At 47.7% G+C, this 20,478-nt stretch overlaps 1 protein-coding gene across 1 annotated transcript in view; it reads right to left on the bottom strand.

The window, feature by feature from the left end:
* Nucleotides 1-12,947, bottom strand: part of LOC135573598 (AT-rich interactive domain-containing protein 5B-like) — a 168,158-nt gene extending 155,211 nt beyond the window's left edge. The window contains 1 exon segment of the mRNA XM_065022861.1: nt 12,828-12,947. Coding sequence (XP_064878933.1) covers nt 12,828-12,947 — 120 coding nt within the window.
* Nucleotides 12,948-20,478: the final 7,531 nt, after the last annotated feature.

Genomic DNA, 20,478 nt, shown 5'->3' with positions numbered 1-20,478 from the left:
TTATAAGTAACAGTTCTGACTATAGTCCTCTATTATAAGTAACAGTTCTGACTATAGTCCTCTATTATAAGTAACAGTTCTGACTATAGTCCTCTACTATAAGTAACAGTTCTGACTATAGTCCTCTACTATAAGTAACAGCAGCCCAGTTCTGACTATAGTCCTCTATTATAAGTAACAGTTCTGACTATAGTCCTCTATTATAAGTAAGAGTTCTGACTATAGTCCTCTATTATAAGTAACAGTTCTGACTATAGGCCTCTATTATAAGTAACAGTTCTGACTATAGTCCTCTATTATAAGTAACAGTTCTGACTATAGTCCTCTACTATAAGTAACAGTTCTGACTATAGTCCTCTACTATAAGTAACAGCAGCCCAGTTCTGACTATAGTCCTCTATTATAAGTAACAGTTCTGACTATAGTCCTCTATTATAAGTAACAGTTCTGACTATAGTCCTCTACTATAAGTAACAGTTCTGACTATAGTCCTCTACTATAAGTAACAGCAGCCCAGTTCTGACTATAGTCCTCTATTATAAGTAACAGTTCTGACTATAGTCCTCTATTATAAGTAACAGTTCTGACTATAGTCCTCTATTATAAGTAACAGTTCTGACTATAGTCCTCTATTATAAGTAACAGCAGCCCAGTTCTGACTATAGTCCTCTACTATAAGTAACAGTTCTAACTATAGTCCTCTATTATAAGTAACAGTTCTGACTATAGTCCTCTACTATAAGTAACAGTTCTGACTATAGTCCTCTACTATAAATAACAGTTCTGACTATAGTCCTCTACTATAAGTAACAGCTTTCAGACCTGCTCCAGCGCTCTGCACAATAATCATTCCAGTGTGGAGGGAGGGACTGGAGGCATCTGTTTTCATGCTCCTATAAAACCAAGTGGGTCCAACATTATTAATCGTAATGGCGACGCAGCAAACTTTACCTCCTTTTTGGCTGGCTGATCTGGACAATATGAGAATAACTCTTCTTCCTGATAGTTCAGTTTGTTTACCTTGTGGCTGATCTGGACAATATGAGAATAACTCTTCTTCCTGATAGTTCAGTTTGTTTACCTTGTGGTTGTAAACCGTGTTCTGAGAAACATTCAAAGAATCCATTCTAATGGTTTAAAGGTTTCCATGTTTTAGATTTGAAGCTCTGCAAAACAATTGGCTCTTGGTAATGACACTTCAGGGGGAACGGAGGAATTAGCCGCTCAGAGGGGAGAGCTGTAAAGCAACAGAGAGAGAGAGAGAGAGAGAGAGGGAGAGGGCAGAGAGAGAGGGGGAGAGGGCAGAGGGAGAGGGCAGAGAGAGAGGGAGAGGGCAGAGAGAGAGGGGAGGCGCAGAGAGAGAGGGGGAGGCGCAGAGAGAGAGAGAGGGGGAGGCGAGAGAGAGGGGGAGGCGCAGAGAGAGAGGGAGAGGGCAGAGAGAGAGGCGCAGAGAGAGAGGGAGAGGGCAGAGAGAGAGGCGCAGAGAGAGAGGGAGAGGGCAGAGAGAGAGGGAGAGGGCAGAGAGAAAGGGAGAGGGCAGAGAGAGAAGGAGAGGCGCAGAGAGAGAGGGGAGAGGGCAGAGAGAGGGAGAGGCGCAGAGAGAGGGGAGAGGGCAGAGAGAGGGGAGAGGGCAGAGAGAGAGGGAGAGGCGCAGAGAGAGAGGGGGAGAGGGCAGAGAGAAAGGGAGAGGGCAGAGAGAGAGAGAGAGAGGCGCAGAGAGAGAGGGAGAGAGGGCAGAGAGAGGTGCAGAGAGAGTAGGGGAGAGAGAGGGAGAAGGCAGAGAGAGAGGGAGAGGCGCAGAGAGAGAGGGAGAGCGCAGAGAGAGAGGTAGAGGGCAGAGAGAGAGGCAGAGAGAGAGGGAGAGGGCAGAGAGAGCGGGGGAGAGGGCAGAGAGAAAGGGAGAGGGCAGAGAGAGAGGGGGAGAGAGCAGAGAGAAAGGGAGAGGGCAGAGAGAGGAGAGGCGCAGAGAGAGGGCAGAGAGAGAGGGAGAGGTGCAGAGAGAGAGGGAGAGGTGCAGAGAGAGAGGGAGAGGTGCAGAGAGAGAGGGAGAGGTGCAGAGAGAGAGGCGCAGAGAGAGAGGGAGAGGGCAGAGAGAGAGAGGCGCAGAGAGAGAGGGAGAGGGCAGAGAGAGGGGGAGAGGGCAGAGAGAAAGGGAGAGGGCAGAGAGAGAAGGAGAGGCGCAGAGAGAGAGGGGGAGAGGGCAGAGAGAAAGGGAGAGCGCAGAGAGGGGGAGAGGGCAGAGAGAGGGGGAGAGGGCAGAGAGAGAGGGGAGAGGGCAGAGAGAGAGGGAGAGGGCAGAGAGAGAGGGGAGGGCAGAGAGAGAGAGAGAGAGGCGCAGAGAGAGAGGGAGAGAGGGCAGAGAGAGGTGCAGAGAGAGTAGGGGGAGAGAGAGGGAGAAGGCAGAGAGAGAGGGAGAGGCGCAGAGAGAGAGGGAGAGGGCAGAGAGAGAGGGAGAGGCAGAGAGAGGCGAGAGAGAGAGGGAGAGGGCAGAGAGAGAGGGGGAGAGGAGCAGAGAGAAAGGAGAGGGCAGAGAGGAGAGGGCAGAGAGAGGGCAGAGAGAGAGGGAGAGGTGCAGAGAGAGAGGGAGAGGCAGAGAGAGGGAGAGGAGGCAGAGAGAGAGGGAGAGGCAGAGAGAGAGGGAGAGGTGCAGAGAGAGAGCGAGAGAGAGAAGGCAGAGAGAGAGGGGGAGAGAGAGGGAAAAGGCAGAGAGAGAGGGGGAGAGAGAGGGAAAAGGCAGAGAGAGAGGGGGAGAGAGAGGGAGAAGGCAGATAGAGAGGGGGAGAAGACAGAGAGAGGGGGAGAAGACAGAGAGAGGGGGAGAGAGAGGGAGAAGGCAGAGAGAGAGAGAGAGAGAGAGAGAGAGAGAAGGCAGAGAGAGATGGGGAGAAGGCAGAGAGAGAGGCGGGGAGAGCGGGAGAAGGCAGAGAGAGAGATGGGGAGAAGGCAGAGAGAGAGGGGGAGAGAGAGGGAGAAGGCAGAGAGGGAGGGAGAGAGAGAGGGAGGGGGGAGAGAGAAGGCAGAGAGAGAGGGGGAGAAGGCAGAGAGAGAGAAAGGAAGCCCCAGAGCTTTGAGCAGAGCGGTAACAGAGCCTCAAAGTGAAGCAGCAGTAATGTTGAGAACCCCACTAACAGTTTTACACAGAAAGTTTCACTCCAGTGCTTCAGGGGTCAGGCCAAGAATTCCCCAGGTCACTGCAGATTTGTCCACCTGCTTGCACGCCTATTGAGTTATTGACCTGCTACCATGAACAATGTGCTCAGCAGACACAGAGGGAAAGCTTTGCTTGCAGTTAAAAGTTAAATGAACAATAGTTTCTTTCAATAATTGATCTAGTTCAAAGCCTGAGTTAATTACATGGTGGGATCTGAAATAAAGCCTTTATATCAGAAAATACATCTGTCATATTAGGCCGCTGGAAGAATCCAAACTGTTGAGGATCAGACTGCTAATCTGCCTGTGGATCTCAGTATGACAAAACAACATGGCTGCCTCACATTTGAAGCGTTGATATTCCACATTGCTGATATTGTGATGTATCGTTATTATTATTAAAAGAAGTCTTTTTACTTCCTATCCCCGTCTCTCTAAACAGCAGTGTGATTTCCTCTGAGCTCCATGAGAAAGATAAGAATGTCTGGGGACACCAGCGTGTTCAGTTCAGAAACCTATTCTGACTAGCACTGGGAATGTCTGGGACACCAGCGTGTTCAGATCAGGAACCTATTCTGACTACCACTGTGAATGTCTGGGACACCAGCATGTTCAGTTCAGGAAACTATTCTGACTAGCACTGTGAATGTCTGGGACACCAGCGTGTTCAGTTCAGAAACCTATTCTGACTAGCACTGTGAATGTCTGGGGACACCAGCGTGTTCAGTTCAGAAACCTATTCTGACTAGCACTGTGAATGTCTGGGGACACCAGCGTGTTCAGTTCAGAAACCTATTCTGACTAGCACTGTGAATGTCTGGGACACCAGCGTGTTCAGTTCAGGAAACTATTCTGACAGGCACTGTTAATGTCTGGGACACCAGCGTGTTCAGATCAGGAACCTATTCTGACTACCACTGTGAATGTCTGGGACACCAGCGTGTTCAGTTCAGGAACCTATTCTGACTACCACTGTGAATGTCTGGGACACCAGCATGTTCAGTTCAGGAACCTATTCTGACTACCACTGTGAATGTCTGGGACACCAGCATGTTCAGTTCAGGAAACTATTCTGACAGGCACTGTGAATGTGTGGGGACACCAGCATGTTCAGTTCAGGAACCTATTCTGACTACCACTGTGAATGTCTGGGACACCAGCGTGTTCAGTTCAGGAAACTATTCTGACAGGCACTGTGAATGTGTGGGGACACCAGCGTGTTCAGTTCAGGAACCTATTCTGACTACCACTGTGAATGTCTGGGACACCAGCGGGTTCAGTTCAGGAAACTATTCTGACAGGCACTGTGAATGTGTGGGGACACCAGAGTGTTCAGTTCAGGAACCTATTCTGACTACCACTGTGAATGTCTGGGACACCAGCGTGTTCAGTTCAGGAAACTATTCTGACAGGCACTGTGAATGTCTGGGACACCAGCATGTTCAGTTCAGGAACCTATTCTGACTAGCACTGTGAATGTCTGGGGACACCAGTGTGTTCAGTTCAGAAACCTATTCTGACTACCACTGTGAATGTCTGGGACACCAGCGTGTTCAGTTCAGGAAACTATTCTGACAGGCACTGTGAATGTCTGGGACACCAGCGTGTTCAGTTCAGGAAACTATTCTGACAGGCACTGTGAATGTCTGGGACACCAGCGTGTTCAGTTCAGGAAACTATTCTGACAGGCACTGTGAATGTCTGGGACACCAGCGTGTTCAGTTCAGGAAACTATTCTGACAGGCACTGTGAATGTCTGGGGACACCAGCATGTTCAGTTCAGGAAACTATTCTGACTACCACTGTTAATGTCTGGGGACACCAGCGTGTTCAGTTCAGGAAACTATTCTGACAGGCACTGTGAATGTCTGGGGACACCAGCGTGTTCAGTTCAGGAAACTATTCTGACTACCACTGTGAATGTCTGGGACACCAGCGTGTTCAGTTCAGGAAACTATTCTGACAGGCACTGTGAATGTCTGGGGACACCAGCATGTTCAGTTCAGGAAACTATTCTGACTACCACTGTTAATGTCTGGGGACACCAGCGTGTTCAGTTCAGGAACCTATTCTGACAGGCACTGTGAATGTCTGGGGACACCAGCGTGTTCAGTTCAGGAAACTATTCTGACAGGCACTGTGAATGTCTGGGACACCAGCGTGTTCAGTTCAGAAACCTATTCTGACAGGCACTGTGAATGTCTGGGGACACCAGCGTGTTCAGTTCAGAAACCTATTCTGACAGGCACTGTGAATGTCTGGGGACACCAGCGTGTTCAGTTCAGGAACCTATTCTGACAGGCACTGTGAATGTCTGGGGACACCAGCGTGTTCAGTTCAGGAAACTATTCTGACAGGCACTGTGAATGTCTGGGGACACCAGCGTGTTCAGTTCAGGAAACTATTCTGACAGGCACTGTGAATGTCTGGGGACACCAGCGTGTTCAGTTCAGGAACCTATTCTGACAGGCACTGTGAATGTCTGGGACACCAGCGTGTTCAGATCAGGAACCTATTCTGACAGGCACTGTGAATGTCTGGGACACCAGCGTGTTCAGTTCAGGAAACTATTCTGACAGGCACTGTGAATGTCTGGGACACCAGCGTGTTCAGTTCAGGAACCTATTCTGACAGGCACTGTGAATGTCTGGGGACACCAGCGTGTTCAGTTCAGGAACCTATTCTGACAGGCACTGTGAATGTCTGGGGACACCAGCGTGTTCAGTTCAGGAAACTATTCTGACAGGCACTGTGAATGTCTGGGACACCAGCGTGTTCAGTTCAGGAACCTATTCTGACAGGCACTGTGAATGTCTGGGACACCAGCGTGTTCAGTTCAGGAACCTATTCTGACTACCACTGTGAATGTCTGGGGACACCAGCGTGTTCAGTTCAGGAACCTATTCTGACAGGCACTGTGAATGTCTGGGGACACCAGCGTGTTCAGTTCAGGAACCTATTCTGACAGGCACTGTGAATGTCTGGGGACACCAGCGTGTTCAGTTCAGGAACCTATTCTGACAGGCACTGTGAATGTCTGGGACACCAGCGTGTTCAGATCAGGAACCTATTCTGACTAGCACTGTTAATGTCTGGGGACACCAGCGTGTTCAGTTCAGGAACCTATTCTGACAGGCACTGTGAATGTCTGGGACACCAGCGTGTTCAGTTCAGGAACCTATTCTGACAGGCACTGTGAATGTCTGGGGACACCAGCGTGTTCAGTTCAGGAACCTATTCTGACAGGCACTGTGAATGTCTGGGGACACCAGCGTGTTCAGTTCAGGAACCTATTCTGACAGGCACTGTGAATGTCTGGGGACACCAGCGTGTTCAGTTCAGGAACCTATTCTGACAGGCACTGTGAATGTCTGGGGACACCAGCGTGTTCAGTTCAGAAACCTATTCTGACTAGCACTGTTAATGTCTGGGGACACCAGCGTGTTCAGTTCAGGAACCTATTCTGACAGGCACTGTGAATGTCTGGGACACCAGCGTGTTCAGTTCAGGAACCTATTCTGACAGGCACTGTGAATGTCTGGGACACCAGCGTGTTCAGTTCAGGAACCTATTCTGACAGGCACTGTGAATGTCTGGGGACACCAGCGTGTTCAGTTCAGGAACCTATTCTGACAGGCACTGTGAATGTCTGGGGACACCAGCGTGTTCAGTTCAGAAACCTATTCTGACTAGCACTGTTAATGTCTGGGGACACCAGCGTGTTCAGTTCAGGAACCTATTCTGACAGGCACTGTGAATGTCTGGGACACCAGCGTGTTCAGTTCAGGAACCTATTCTGACAGGCACTGTGAATGTCTGGGACACCAGCGTGTTCAGTTCAGGAACCTATTCTGACAGGCACTGTGAATGTCTGGGGACACCAGCGTGTTCAGTTCAGGAACCTATTCTGACAGGCACTGTGAATGTCTGGGACACCAGCGTGTTCAGTTCAGGAACCTATTCTGACAGGCACTGTGAATGTCTGGGGACACCAGCGTGTTCAGTTCAGGAACCTATTCTGACAGGCACTGTGAATGTCTGGGGACACCAGCGTGTTCAGTTCAGAAACCTATTCTGACTAGCACTGTTAATGTCTGGGGACACCAGCGTGTTCAGTTCAGGAACCTATTCTGACAGGCACTGTGAATGTCTGGGACACCAGCGTGTTCAGTTCAGGAACCTATTCTGACAGGCACTGTGAATGTCTGGGGACACCAGCGTGTTCAGTTCAGGAACCTATTCTGACAGGCACTGTGAATGTCTGGGACACCAGCGTGTTCAGTTCAGGAACCTATTCTGACAGGCACTGTGAATGTCTGGGGACACCAGCGTGTTCAGTTCAGGAACCTATTCTGACAGGCACTGTGAATGTCTGGGGACACCAGCGTGTTCAGTTCAGGAACCTATTCTGACAGGCACTGTGAATGTCTGGGGACACCAGCGTGTTCAGTTCAGGAACCTATTCTGACAGGCACTGTGAATGTCTGGGACACCAGCGTGTTCAGATCAGGAACCTATTCTGACAGGCACTGTGAATGTCTGGGACACCAGCGTGTTCAGTTCAGGAACCTATTCTGACAGGCACTGTGAATGTCTGGGGACACCAGCGTGTTCAGTTCAGAAACCTATTCTGACTAGCACTGTTAATGTCTGGGGACACCAGCGTGTTCAGTTCAGGAACCTATTCTGACAGGCACTGTGAATGTCTGGGACACCAGCGTGTTCAGTTCAGGAACCTATTCTGACAGGCACTGTGAATGTCTGGGGACACCAGCGTGTTCAGTTCAGGAACCTATTCTGACAGGCACTGTGAATGTCTGGGACACCAGCGTGTTCAGTTCAGGAACCTATTCTGACAGGCACTGTGAATGTCTGGGGACACCAGCGTGTTCAGTTCAGGAACCTATTCTGACAGGCACTGTGAATGTCTGGGGACACCAGCGTGTTCAGTTCAGAAACCTATTCTGACTAGCACTGTTAATGTCTGGGGACACCAGCGTGTTCAGTTCAGGAACCTATTCTGACAGGCACTGTGAATGTCTGGGGACACCAGCGTGTTCAGTTCAGGAACCTATTCTGACAGGCACTGTGAATGTCTGGGGACACCAGCGTGTTCAGTTCAGGAACCTATTCTGACAGGCACTGTGAATGTCTGGGGACACCAGCGTGTTCAGTTCAGGAACCTATTCTGACAGGCACTGTGAATGTCTGGGGCACCAGCGTGTTCAGTTCAGGAACCTATTCTGACAGGCACTGTTAATGTCACACAGAACAATATTACTTTACATAGAAACAAGCTGATGATCTAATACATATGTTCCATAACAAACATGTCTGTGTGCCAAGCAGCAGAGATATGTCTGGAAGTCTGCCACACATTCCCTCTCCTCTCTCTGCACCCCCAGCCCCAGTCACAGGGCTGACTGAATAGTCCCAAGTCACAGGGCTGACTGTTTAGTCCCAAGTCACAGGGCTGACTGAATAGTCCCAAGTCACAGGGCTGACTGTTTAGTCCCAAGTCACAGGGCTGACTGAATAGTCCCAAGTCACAGGGCTGACTGTTTAGTCCCAAGTCACAGGGCTGACTGTTTAGTCCCAAGTCACAGGGCTGACTGAATAGTCCCAAGTCACAGGGCTGACTGTTTAGTCCCAAGTCACAGGGCTGACTGTTTAGTCCCAAGTCACAGGGCTGACTGTTTAGTCCCAAGTCACAGGGCTGCCTGAATAGTCCCAAGTCACAGGGCTGCCTGTTTAGTCCCAAGTCACAGGGCTGCCTGTTTAGTCCCAAGTCACAGGGCTGCCTGTTTAGTCCAAGTCACAGGGCTGCCTGTTTAGTCCAAGTCACAGGGCTGACTGAATAGTCCCAAGTCACAGGGCTGACTGAATAGTCCCAAGTCACAGGGCTGACTGAATAGTCCAAGTCACAGGGCTGCCTGAATAGTCCCAAGTCACAGGGCTGCCTGTTTAGTCCCAAGTCACAGGGCTGCCTGAATAGTCCCAAGTCACAGGGCTGCCTGTTTAGTCCCAAGTCACAGGGCTGCCTGTTTAGTCCCAAGTCACAGGGCTGACTGAATAGTCCCAAGTCACAGGGCTGACTGAATAGTCCCAAGTCACAGGGCTGACTGTTTAGTCCCAGTCACAGGGCTGACTGTTTAGTCCCAGGTCACAGGGCTGACAGTTTAGTCCCAAGTCACAGGGCTGACTGTTTAGTCCCAAGTCACAGGGCTGACTGTTTAGTCCAAGTCACAGGGCTGACTGTTTAGTCCCAGGTCACAGGGCTGACTGTTTAGTCCAAGTCACAGGGCTGACTGTTTAGTCCCAAGTCACAGGGCTGACTGAATAGTCCCAAGTCACAGGGCTGACTGTTTAGTCCCAAGTCACAGGGCTGACTGTTTAGTCCCAAGTCACAGGGCTGACTGTTTAGTCCCAAGTCACAGGGCTGACTGTTTAGTCCCAAGTCACAGGGCTGACTGTTTAGTCCCAAGTCACAGGGCTGACTGTTTAGTCCCAAGTCACAGGGCTGACTGTTTAGTCCCAAGTCACAGGGCTGACTGTTTAGTCCCAAGTCACAGGGCTGCCTGTTTAGTCCAAGTCACAGGGCTGCCTGTTTAGTCCAAGTCACAGGGCTGCCTGTTTAGTCCAAGTCACAGGGCTGCCTGTTTAGTCCAAGTCACAGGGCTGCCTGTTTAGTCCAAGTCACAGGGCTGCCTGTTTAGTCCAAGTCACAGGGCTGCCTGTTTAGTCCAAGTCACAGGGCTGCCTGTTTAGTCCAAGTCGCAGGGCTGCCTGTTTAGTCCAAGTCGCAGGGCTGCCTGTTTAGTCCAAGTCGCAGGGCTGACTGTTTAGTCCCAAGTCGCAGGGCTGACTGTTTAGTCCCAAGTCGCAGGGCTGCCTGTTTAGTCCCAAGTCGCAGGGCTGCCTGTTTAGTCCCAAGTCGCAGGGCTGCCTGTTTAGTCCCAAGTCGCAGGGCTGCCTGTTTAGTCCCAAGTCGCAGGGCTGCCTGTTTAGTCCCAAGTCGCAGGGCTGCCTGTTTAGTCCCAAGTCGCAGGGCTGCCTGTTTAGTCCCAAGTCACAGGGCTGCCTGTTTAGTCCCAAGTCACAGGGCTGCCTGTTTAGTCCCAAGTCACAGGGCTGACTGTATAGTCCCAAGTCACAGGGCTGACTGTTTAGTCCAAGTCACAGGGCTGACTGTTTAGTCCCAGGTCACAGGGCTGACTGTTTAGTCCCAGGTCACAGGGCTGACTGTTTAGTCCCAGGTCACAGGGCTGACTGAATAGTCCCAAGTCACAGGGCTGACTGAATAGTCCCAAGTCACAGGGCTGACTGAATAGTCCCAAGTCACAGGGCTGACTGTTTAGTCCCAAGTCACAGGGCTGACTGAATAGTCCCAAGTCACAGGGCTGACTGAATAGTCCCAAGTCACAGGGCTGACTGAATAGTCCCAAGTCACAGGGCTGACTGAATAGTCCCAAGTCACAGGGCTGACTGAATAGTCCCAAGTCACAGGGCTGACTGAATAGTCCCAAGTCACAGGGCTGACTGAATAGTCCCAAGTCACAGGGCTGACTGAATAGTCCCAAGTCACAGGGCTGACTGAATAGTCCCAAGTCACAGGGCTGACTGAATAGTCCCAAGTCACAGGGCTGACTGTTTCGTCCCAAGTCACAGGGCTGACTGTTTCGTCCCAAGTCACAGGGCTGCCTGTTTAGTCCAAGTCACAGGGCTGCCTGTTTAGTCCCAAGTCACAGGGCTGCCTGTTTAGTCCCAAGTCACAGGGCTGCCTGTTTAGTCCCAAGTCACAGGGCTGCCTGTTTAGTCCCAAGTCACAGGGCTGCCTGTTTAGTCCCAAGTCACAGGGCTGCCTGTTTAGTCCCAAGTCACAGGGCTGCCTGTTTAGTCCCAAGTCACAGGGCTGAGTGTTTAGTCCCAAGTCACAGGGCTGACTGAATAGTCCCAAGTCACAGGGCTGACTGTTTAGTCCCAAGTCACAGGGCTGACTGTTTAGTCCCAAGTCACAGGGCTGACTGTTTAGTCCCAAGTCACAGGGCTGACTGAATAGTCCCAAGTCACAGGGCTGACTGTTTAGTCTCTCTCTCTCTGTTGTTATTGAGAGGACTAGAGACTATATGACCAAAAATATGTAGGACCCTACTTGTCGAAAATCTCATTCCAAAATCATGGGCATTAATATGGATTTTGTCTCCCCTTTGCTGCTATAACTTCATAAGGCATAGGGGGCAGCATTTTCACTTTTGGATAAATAGCGTGCCCAATTTCAACTTCCTGCTACTCATGCCAGCAATATAAGATATGCATATTATTAGTAGATTTGGATAGAAAACACTCTGAAGTTTCGAAAACTGTTTGAATCATGTCTGTGAGTATAACAGAACTTATGTAGCAGGCAAAACCCCGAGGACTAACCATTCAGAATTGTTTTGTTTTTGGTCTCTGTCTGTTCACTGAGTTCTCATTGACAAATGATATTTCTTAGGAACCTGTTTTCAGTTCTTACCGCTTCCACTGGATGTCACCAGTCTTTGGAATTTGGTTGAGGTTATTAATTTGTGCAATGAAGAAGTACGGCCATCTAGGAACTGGGTAACACTGTTGAGAGTTGCGCAAGATGTGAAAAGTAGCGTTGGTTTGTTGTCTTCCTGTATTGAACACAGATAGACAACAATTATTAACGTTTAAAAATACCTAAAGTTGTTTGAAATATTTTGGCAAAGTTTATAGGCAACTTTTGAAATATTTTGTAGTGACGTTGCGTTTTTTGGAAGCTGTTTTTTTCTGGATCAAACGCGTCAAATAAATGGACATTTGGAAATATATGGACGGAATTAATCGAACAAAAGGACCAATTGTGATGTTTATGGGACATATTGGAGTGCCAAGAAAAGAAGCTCGTCAAAGGTAATGCATGTTTTATATTTTATTTCTGCGTTTTGTGTCGCGCCTGCAGCGTTGAAATATGCTACCCTCTTTGTTTACTGCTAGTGCTATCATCAGATAATAGCTTCTTATGTGTTCGCCGAAAAGCCTTTTAAAAATCTGACATGTTGGCTGGATTCACAACGAGTGTAGCTTTAATTGAGTATCTTACATGTGTGATTTAATAAATGTTTGATTTTTATATTTAAAAAAATATTTGTTTTTTTGGGACGCAACCGTCCCCTATACCATAAGAAGATAACAGCCTCCACTCTTCTGGAGAGGCTTTCCACTAGATGTGGGAACATTGCTGAGGGGACTTGCCACCGATGTTGGGCGATTAGGCCTGGCTCGCAGTCAGCGTTCCAATTCATCCCAAAGGTGTTCAATGGGGTTGAGGTCAGGGCTATGTGCAGGCCAGTAAAGTTCTTCCACAGTGATCTTGACAAACCATTTCTGTATGGACATCGCTTTGTGCACGGGGACATTGTCATGCTGAAACAGGAAAGGGCAAACTGTTGCCACAAAGTTGGAAGCACAGAATCGTCTAGAATGTCGTTGTATGTTGTAGCGTTTTCCCTTCACAGGAACTAAGGAAAAACAGCCCCAGACCATTATTCCTCCTTCACCAAATTTGCAGTTGGCACTATGCATTCGGCCAGGTAGCGTTCTTCTGGCATCTGTCAAACCCAGATTCGTCAGTCGGACTACCAGATGGTGAAGTGTGATTCATCACTCCAGACAACGTGTTTCCACTGCTCCAGAGCCCAATGGCGGTGATCTGTACACCTCTCCAGCCGACGCTTGGCATCGCGCATGGTGATCTTAGACTTGTGTGCGGCTGCTTGGCCATGGAAACCCATTTCATGAAGCTCCCGACGAACAGTTATTGTGCTGACGTTGCTTCCAGAGGCAGTTTGGAACTTGGTAGTGATTGTTAAATCACTCGGCAGTCCCGTTCTATGAGCTTGTGTGGCCTACCACTTGGTGGCTGAGCCGTTGTTGCTCCTAGATGTTTCCGGTTCACAATAACAGCACTTACAGTTGACCAGGGCAGCTCTAGCAGGGCAGAAAACTGACTTGTTGGAAAGGTGGCATCCTATGACGGTGCCACGTTGAAAGTCACTGAGCTCTTCAGTACAGGCCATTCTACTGACAACGTTTGTCTATGGAGAATGCATGGCCATGTGCTCGGTTTTATACACCTGTCAGCAACGGGTGTAGCTGAAATAGCCAGAATCGACTAATTTAAAGGGGTGTCCATATAGTGTATGACATGCCTGTCAAACCACTTGGCTGGAGCAGTAGGGGACATCGTCTCAGCTACACTAGAGCTTTGTGTTGATGTGTAGTGTTACGACAGCTAGGCAGAGTAACATACAGTTGAGGGAGCTTAGTGTTGGTGTGTAGTGTTACAACAGCTAGGCAGAGTAACATACAGTTGAGGGAGCTTAGTGTCAGCTAGGCAGAGTAACATACAGTTGAGGGAGCTTAGTGTCAGCTAGGCAGAGTAACATACAGTTGAGGGAGCTTAGTGTTGATGTGTAGTGTTACAACAGCTAGGCAGAGTAACATACAGTTAAGGGAGCTTAGTGTTACAACAGCTAGGCAGAGTAACATACAGTTAAGGGAGCTTAGTGTTACAACAGCTAGGCAGAGTAACATACAGTTGAGGGAGCTTAGTGTTGGTGTGTAGTGTTACAACAGCTAGGCAGAGTAACATACAGTTGAGGGAGCTTAGTGTCAGCTAGGCAGAGTAACATACAGTTGAGGGAGCTTAGTGTTGATGTGTAGTGTTACAACAGCTAGGCAGAGTAACATACAGTTGAGGGAGCTTAGTGTTACAACAGCTAGGCAGAGTAACATACAGTTGAGGGAGCTTAGTGTTGATGTGTAGTGTTACAACAGCTAGGCAGAGTAACATACAGTTAAGGGAGCTTAGTGTTACGACAGCTAGGCAGAGTAACATACAGTTAAGGGAGCTTAGTGTTACGACAGCTAGGCAGAGTAACATACAGTTGAGGGAGCTTAGTGTTACAACAGCTAGGCAGAGTAACATACAGTTGAGGGAGCTTAGTGTTACAACAGCTAGGCAGAGTAACATACAGTTGAGGGAGCTTAGTGTTACAACAGCTGGGCAGAGTAACATACAGTTGAGGGAGCTTAGTGTTACAACAGCTGGGCAGAGTAACATACAGTTGAGGGAGCTTAGTGTTACAACAGCTAGGCAGAGTAACATACAGTTGAGGGAGCTTAGTGTTACAACAGCTGGGCAGAGTAACATACAGTTGAGGGAGCTTAGTGTTACAACAGCTAGGCAGAGTAACATACAGTTGAGGGAGCTTAGTGTTACAACAGCTAGGCAGAGTAACATACAGTTGAGGGAGCTTGTGTTGGTGTGTAGTGTTACAACAGCTAGGCAGAGTAACATACAGTTGAGGGGGCTTAGTGTTACGACAGCTAGGCAGAGTAACATACAGTTGAGGGAGCTTAGTGTTACAACAGCTAGGCAGAGTAACATACAGTTGAGGGAGCTTAGTGTTGGTGTGTAGTGTTACGACAGCTAGGCAGAGTAGCATACAGTTGAGGGAGCTTAGTGTTGATGTGTAGTGTTACAACAGCTATGCAGAGTAACATACAGTTGAGGGAGCTTAGTGTTACAACAGCTAGGCAGAGTAACATACAGTTGAGGGAGCTTAGTGTTACAACAGCTAGGCAGAGTAACATACAGTTGAGGGAGCTTAGTGTTACAACAGCTAGGCAGAGTAACATACAGTTGAGGGAGCTTAGTGTTACAACAGCTAGGCAGAGTAACATACAGTTGAGGGAGCTTAGTGTTACAACAGCTAGGCAGAGTAACATACAGTTGAGGGAGCTTAGTGTTACAACAGCTAGGCAGAGTAACATACAGTTGAGGGATGTTGCTTAGTGTTACAACAGCTAGGCAGAGTAACATACAGTTGAGGGAGCTTAGTGTTACAACAGCTAGGCAGAGTAACATACAGTTGAGGGAGCTTAGTGTTACAACAGCTGGGCAGAGTAACATACAGTTGAGGGAGCTTAGTGTTGATGTGTAGTGTTACAACAGCTAGGCAGAGTAACATACAGTTGAGGGAGCTTAGTGTTGATATGCAGTGTTACAACAGCTAGGCAGAGTAACATACAGTTGAGGGAGCTTAGTGTTACAACAGCTAGGCAGAGTAACATACAGTTGAGGGAGCTTAGTGTTACAACAGCTAGGCAGAGTAACATACAGTTGAGGGAGCTTAGTGTTACAACAGCTAGGCAGAGTAACATACAGTTGAGGGAGCTTAGTGTTACGACAGCTAGGCAGAGTAACATACAGTTGAGGGAGCTTAGTGTTACAACAGCTAGGCAGAGTAACATACAGTTGAGGGAGCTTAGTGTTGATGTGTAGTGTTACAACAGCTAGGCAGAGTAACATACAGTTGAGGGAGCTTAGTGTTACAACAGCTAGGCAGAGTAACATACAGTTGAGGGAGCTTAGTGTTGATGTGTAGTGTTACAACAGCTAGGCAGAGTAACATACAGTTGAGGGAGCTTAGTGTTGGTGTGTAGTGTTACAACAGCTAGGCAGAGTAACATACAGTTGAGGGAGCTTAGTGTTACAACAGCTAGGCAGAGTAACATACAGTTGAGGGAGCTTAGTGTTACAACAGCTAGGCAGAGTAACATACAGTTGAGGGAGCTTAGTGTTACAACAGCTAGGCAGAGTAACATACAGTTGAGGGAGCTTAGTGTTGATGTGTAGTGTTACAACAGCTAGGCAGAGTAACATACAGTTGAGGGAGCTTAGTGTTGGTGTGTAGTGTTACGACAGCTAGGCAGAGTAACATACAGTTGAGGGAGCTTAGTGTTGGTGTGTAGTGTTACGACAGCTAGGCAGAGTAACATACAGTTGAGGGAGCTTAGTGTTGGTGTGTAGTGTTACGACAGCTAGGCAGAGTAACATACAGTTGAGGGAGCTTAGTGTTGATGTGTAGTGTTACAACAGCTAGGCAGAGTAACATACAGTTGAGGGAGCTTAGTGTTACAACAGCTAGGCAGAGTAACATACAGTTGAGGGAGCTTAGTGTTGATGTGTAGTGTTACAACAGCTAGGCAGAGTAACATACAGTTGAGGGAGCTTAGTGTTACAACAGCTAGGCAGAGTAACATACAGTTGAGGGAGCTTAGTGTTACAACAGCTGGGCAGAGTAACATACAGTTGAGGGAGCTTAGTGTTGATGTGTAGTGTTACAACAGCTAGGCAGAGTAACATACAGTTGAGGGAGCTTAGTGTTACAACAGCTAGGCAGAGTAACATACAGTTGAGGGAGCTTAGTGTTACAACAGCTAGGCAGAGTAACATACAGTTGAGGGAGCTTAGTGTTACGACAGCTAGGCAGAGTAACATACAGTTGAGGGAGCTTAGTGTTGATGTGTAGTGTTACGACAGCTAGGCAGAGTAACATACAGTTGAGGGAGCTTAGTGTTACGACAGCTAGGCAGAGTAACATACAGTTGAGGGAGCTTAGTGTTGATGTGTAGTGTTACGACAGCTAGGCAGAGTAACATACAGTTGAGGGAGCTTAGTGTTACAACAGCTAGGCAGAGTAACATACAGTTGAGGGAGCTTAGTGTTACAACAGCTAGGCAGAGTAACATACAGTTGAGGGAGCTTAGTGTTACAACAGCTGGGCAGAGTAACATACAGTTGAGGGAGCTTAGTGTTGATGTGTAGTGTTACAACAGCTAGGCAGAGTAACATACAGTTGAGGGAGCTTAGTGTTACAACAGCTAGGCAGAGTAACATACAGTTGAGGGAGCTTAGTGTTGATGTGTAGTGTTACAACAGCTAGGCAGAGTAACATACAGTTGAGGGAGCTTAGTGTTACAACAGCTAGGCAGAGTAACATACAGTTGAGGGAGCTTAGTGTTACAACAGCTAGGCAGAGTAACATACAGTTGAGGGAGCTTAGTGTTACAACAGCTAGGCAGAGTAACATACAGTTGAGGGAGCTTAGTGTTGATGTGTAGTGTTACAACAGCTAGGTAGAGTAACATACAGTTGAGGGAGCTTAGTGTTGGTGTGTAGTGTTACAACAGCTAGGCAGAGTAACATACAGTTGAGGGAGCTTAGTGTTACAACAGCTAGGCAGAGTAACATACAGTTGAGGGAGCATAGTGTTACAACAGCTAGGCAGAGTAACATACAGTTGAGGGAGCTTAGTGTTACAACAGCTAGGCAGAGTAACATACAGTTGAGGGAGCTTAGTGTTGAGTTGAGGGAGTGTAGTGTTACAACAGCTAGGCAGAGTAACATACAGTTGAGGGAGCTTAGTGTTGGTGTGTAGTGTTACGACAGCTAGGCAGAGTAACATACAGTTGAGGAGCTTAGTGTTGGTGTGTAGTGTTACAACAGCTAGGCAGAGTAACATACAGTTGAGGAGCTTAGTGTTACAAACAGTAGGCAGAGTGTTGAGGAGCTTAGTGACAGCTAGGCAGAGTAACATACAGTTGAGGAGCTTAGTGTTGATGTACAACAGTGGGCAGTGTTACAGTTGACAGCTAGTGGCAGAGTAACATACAGTTGAGGGAGCTTAGTGTTACAACAGCTAGGCAGAGTAACATACAGTTGAGGGAGCTTAGTGTTGATGTGTAGTGTTACAACAGCTAGGCAGAGTAACAGTTGAGGGAGCTTAGTTGAGGCAGAGTAACATACAGTTGAGTGTTACAACAGCTAGGCAGAGTAACATACAGTTGAGGAGCTTAGTGTTGATGTGTAGTGTTACAGCTAGGCAGAGTAACATACAGTTGAGGAGCTTAGTGTTACAACAGCTAGGCAGAGTAACATACAGTTGAGGGAGCTTGAGTGTTACAACAGCTAGGCAGAGTAACATACAGTTGAGGAGCTTAGTGTTACGACAGCTAGGCAGAGTAACATAGGGAGTTGAGGGAGCTTAGTGTTGACAAACAGCTAGGCAGAGTAACATACAGTTGAGGAGCTTAGTGTTGGTGTGTACAGTTACAACAGGCAGAGTAACATACAGTTGAGGGGAGCTTAGTGTTACAACAGCTAGGCAGAGTAACATACAGTTGAGGAGCTTACAACAGCTAGGCAGAGTAATATACAGTTGAGAGCTTAGTGTTGACAGCAGAGTAACATACAGTTAGGCAGTTACAAACAGCTAACATACAGTTGAGGGAGCTTAGTGTTGATGTGTTACAACAGCTAGGCAGAGTAACATACAGTTGAGGGAGCTTAGTGTTACAACAGCTAGGCAGAGTAACATACAGTTGAGGGAGTTGAGGAGTAACATACAGTTGAGGGAGCTTAGTGTTACAACAGCTAGGCAGAGTAACATACAGTTGAGGGAGCTTAGTGTTACAACAGCTAGGCAGAGTAACATACAGTTGAGGGAGCTTAGTGTTACAACAGCTAGGCAGAGTAACATACAGTTGAGGGAGCTTAGTGTTACAACAGCTAGGCAGAGTAACATACAGTTGAGGGAGCTTAGTGTTACAACAGCTAGGCAGAGTAACATACAGTTGAGGAGCTTTGTGTTGATTACAACAGCTAGGCAGAGTAACATACAGTTGAGGGAGCTTAGTGTTGGTGTGTTACAACAGCTAGGCAGAGTAACATACAGTTGAGGAGCTTAGTGTTACAACAGCTAGGCAGAGTAACATACAGTTGAGGGTGTTGAGTGTTACAAACAGGCAGGGGCAGAGTAACATACAGTTGAGGGCTTAGTGTTACAACAGCTAGGCAGAGTAACATACAGTTGAGGGAGCTTAGTGTGTGTAGTGTTACAACAGCTAGGCAGAGTAACATACAGTTGAGGGAGCTTAGTGTTGATGTGTAGTGTTACAACAGCTAGGCAGAGTAACATACAGTTGAGGAGTGTTAGTGTTACAACAGCTAGGCAGAGTAACATACAGTTGAGGGAGCTTAGTGTTACAACAGCTAGGCAGAGTAACACAGTTGAGGAGCTTAGTGTTACAACAGCCAGGCAGAGTAACATACAGTTGAGGGAGCTTAGTGTTGATGTGTAGTGTTACAACAGCTAGGCAGAGTAACATACAGTTGAGAGCTTGTTGATGTGCAGTGTTACAACAGCTAGGCAGAGTAACATACAGTTGAGGGAGCTTAGTGTTACAACAGCTAGGCAGAGTAACATACAGTTGAGGAGCTTAGTGTTACAACAGCTAGGCAGAGTAACATACAGTTGAGGAGCTTAGTGTAACAGCTAGGTAGAGTAACGACAGTTGAGGGAGGTACACAACAGCTAGGCAGAGTAACATACAGTTGAGGGAGTTTAGTGTTACAAACAGCTGGGCAGAGTAACATACAGTTGAGGAGCTTAGTGTTACAACAGCTAGGCAGAGTAACATACAGTTGAGGGAGCTTTGTGTTGAGTGTGTTACAACAGCTAGGCAGAGTAACATACAGTTGAGGAGCTTGTTGAGTGTTACAACAGCTAGGCAGAGTAACATACAGTTGGGGAGCTTAGTGTTGATGTGGAGCATATGTTACAACAGCTATGCAGAGTAACATACAGTTGAGGAGCTTAGTAACATACAGTTGAGGGAGCTTAGTGTTGATGTGTAGTGTTACAACAGCTAGGCAGAGTAACATACAGTTGAGGAGCTTAGTGTTACAACAGCTAGGCAGAGTAACATGCAGTTGAGGAGCTTAGTGTTACAACAGCTAGGCAGAGTAACATACAGTTGAGGAGCTTAGTGTTGATGTGTAGTGTTACAACAGCTAGGCAGAGTAACAACAGTTGAGGGAGCTTAGTGTTACAACAGCTAGGCAGAGTAACATACAACAGCCAGGCAGCTAGCAACATACAGTTGAGGGAGGCAACACACAGTTGATGTGTAGTGTTCAAACAGCTAGGCAGAGTAACATACAGTTGAGGAGCTTAGTGTTGGTGTGTAGTGTTACAACAGTTGAGGGGCAGTGTAGTGTTACTTAATAGCCAGAGTAACATACAGTTGAGGGGAGCTTAGTGTTACAACAGCTAAACAGAGTAACATACAGTTGAGGAGCTTAGTGTTACAACAGCTAGGCAAAAGTAACATACAGTTGAGGAGCTTAGTGTTACAACAGCTAGGCAGAGTAACATACAGTTGAGGAGCTTAGTGTTGATGTGTAGTCTACAACAGCTAGGCAGAGTAACATACAGTTGAGGGGGAGCTTAGTGTTGATGTGTAGTGTTACAAACAGCTAGGCAGAGTAACATACAGTTGAGCTAGTGTTACAGCAGCAGAGTAACATACAGTTGAGGAGCTTAGTGTACAACAGCTAGGTAGAGTAACATACAGTTGAGGAGCAAGTGTTAGTGTTACAACAGCTAGGGTGAGTAATATAGCAGTTGAGGGAGC

The sequence above is a fragment of the Oncorhynchus nerka genome, linkage group LG10, assembly GCF_034236695.1.
Source record: "Oncorhynchus nerka isolate Pitt River linkage group LG10, Oner_Uvic_2.0, whole genome shotgun sequence".
NCBI lineage: Eukaryota > Metazoa > Chordata > Actinopteri > Salmoniformes > Salmonidae > Oncorhynchus > Oncorhynchus nerka.
The sequence above is the reverse complement of the archived record's forward strand: the minus strand, read 5'-3'. Positions and strand labels throughout refer to the sequence as shown.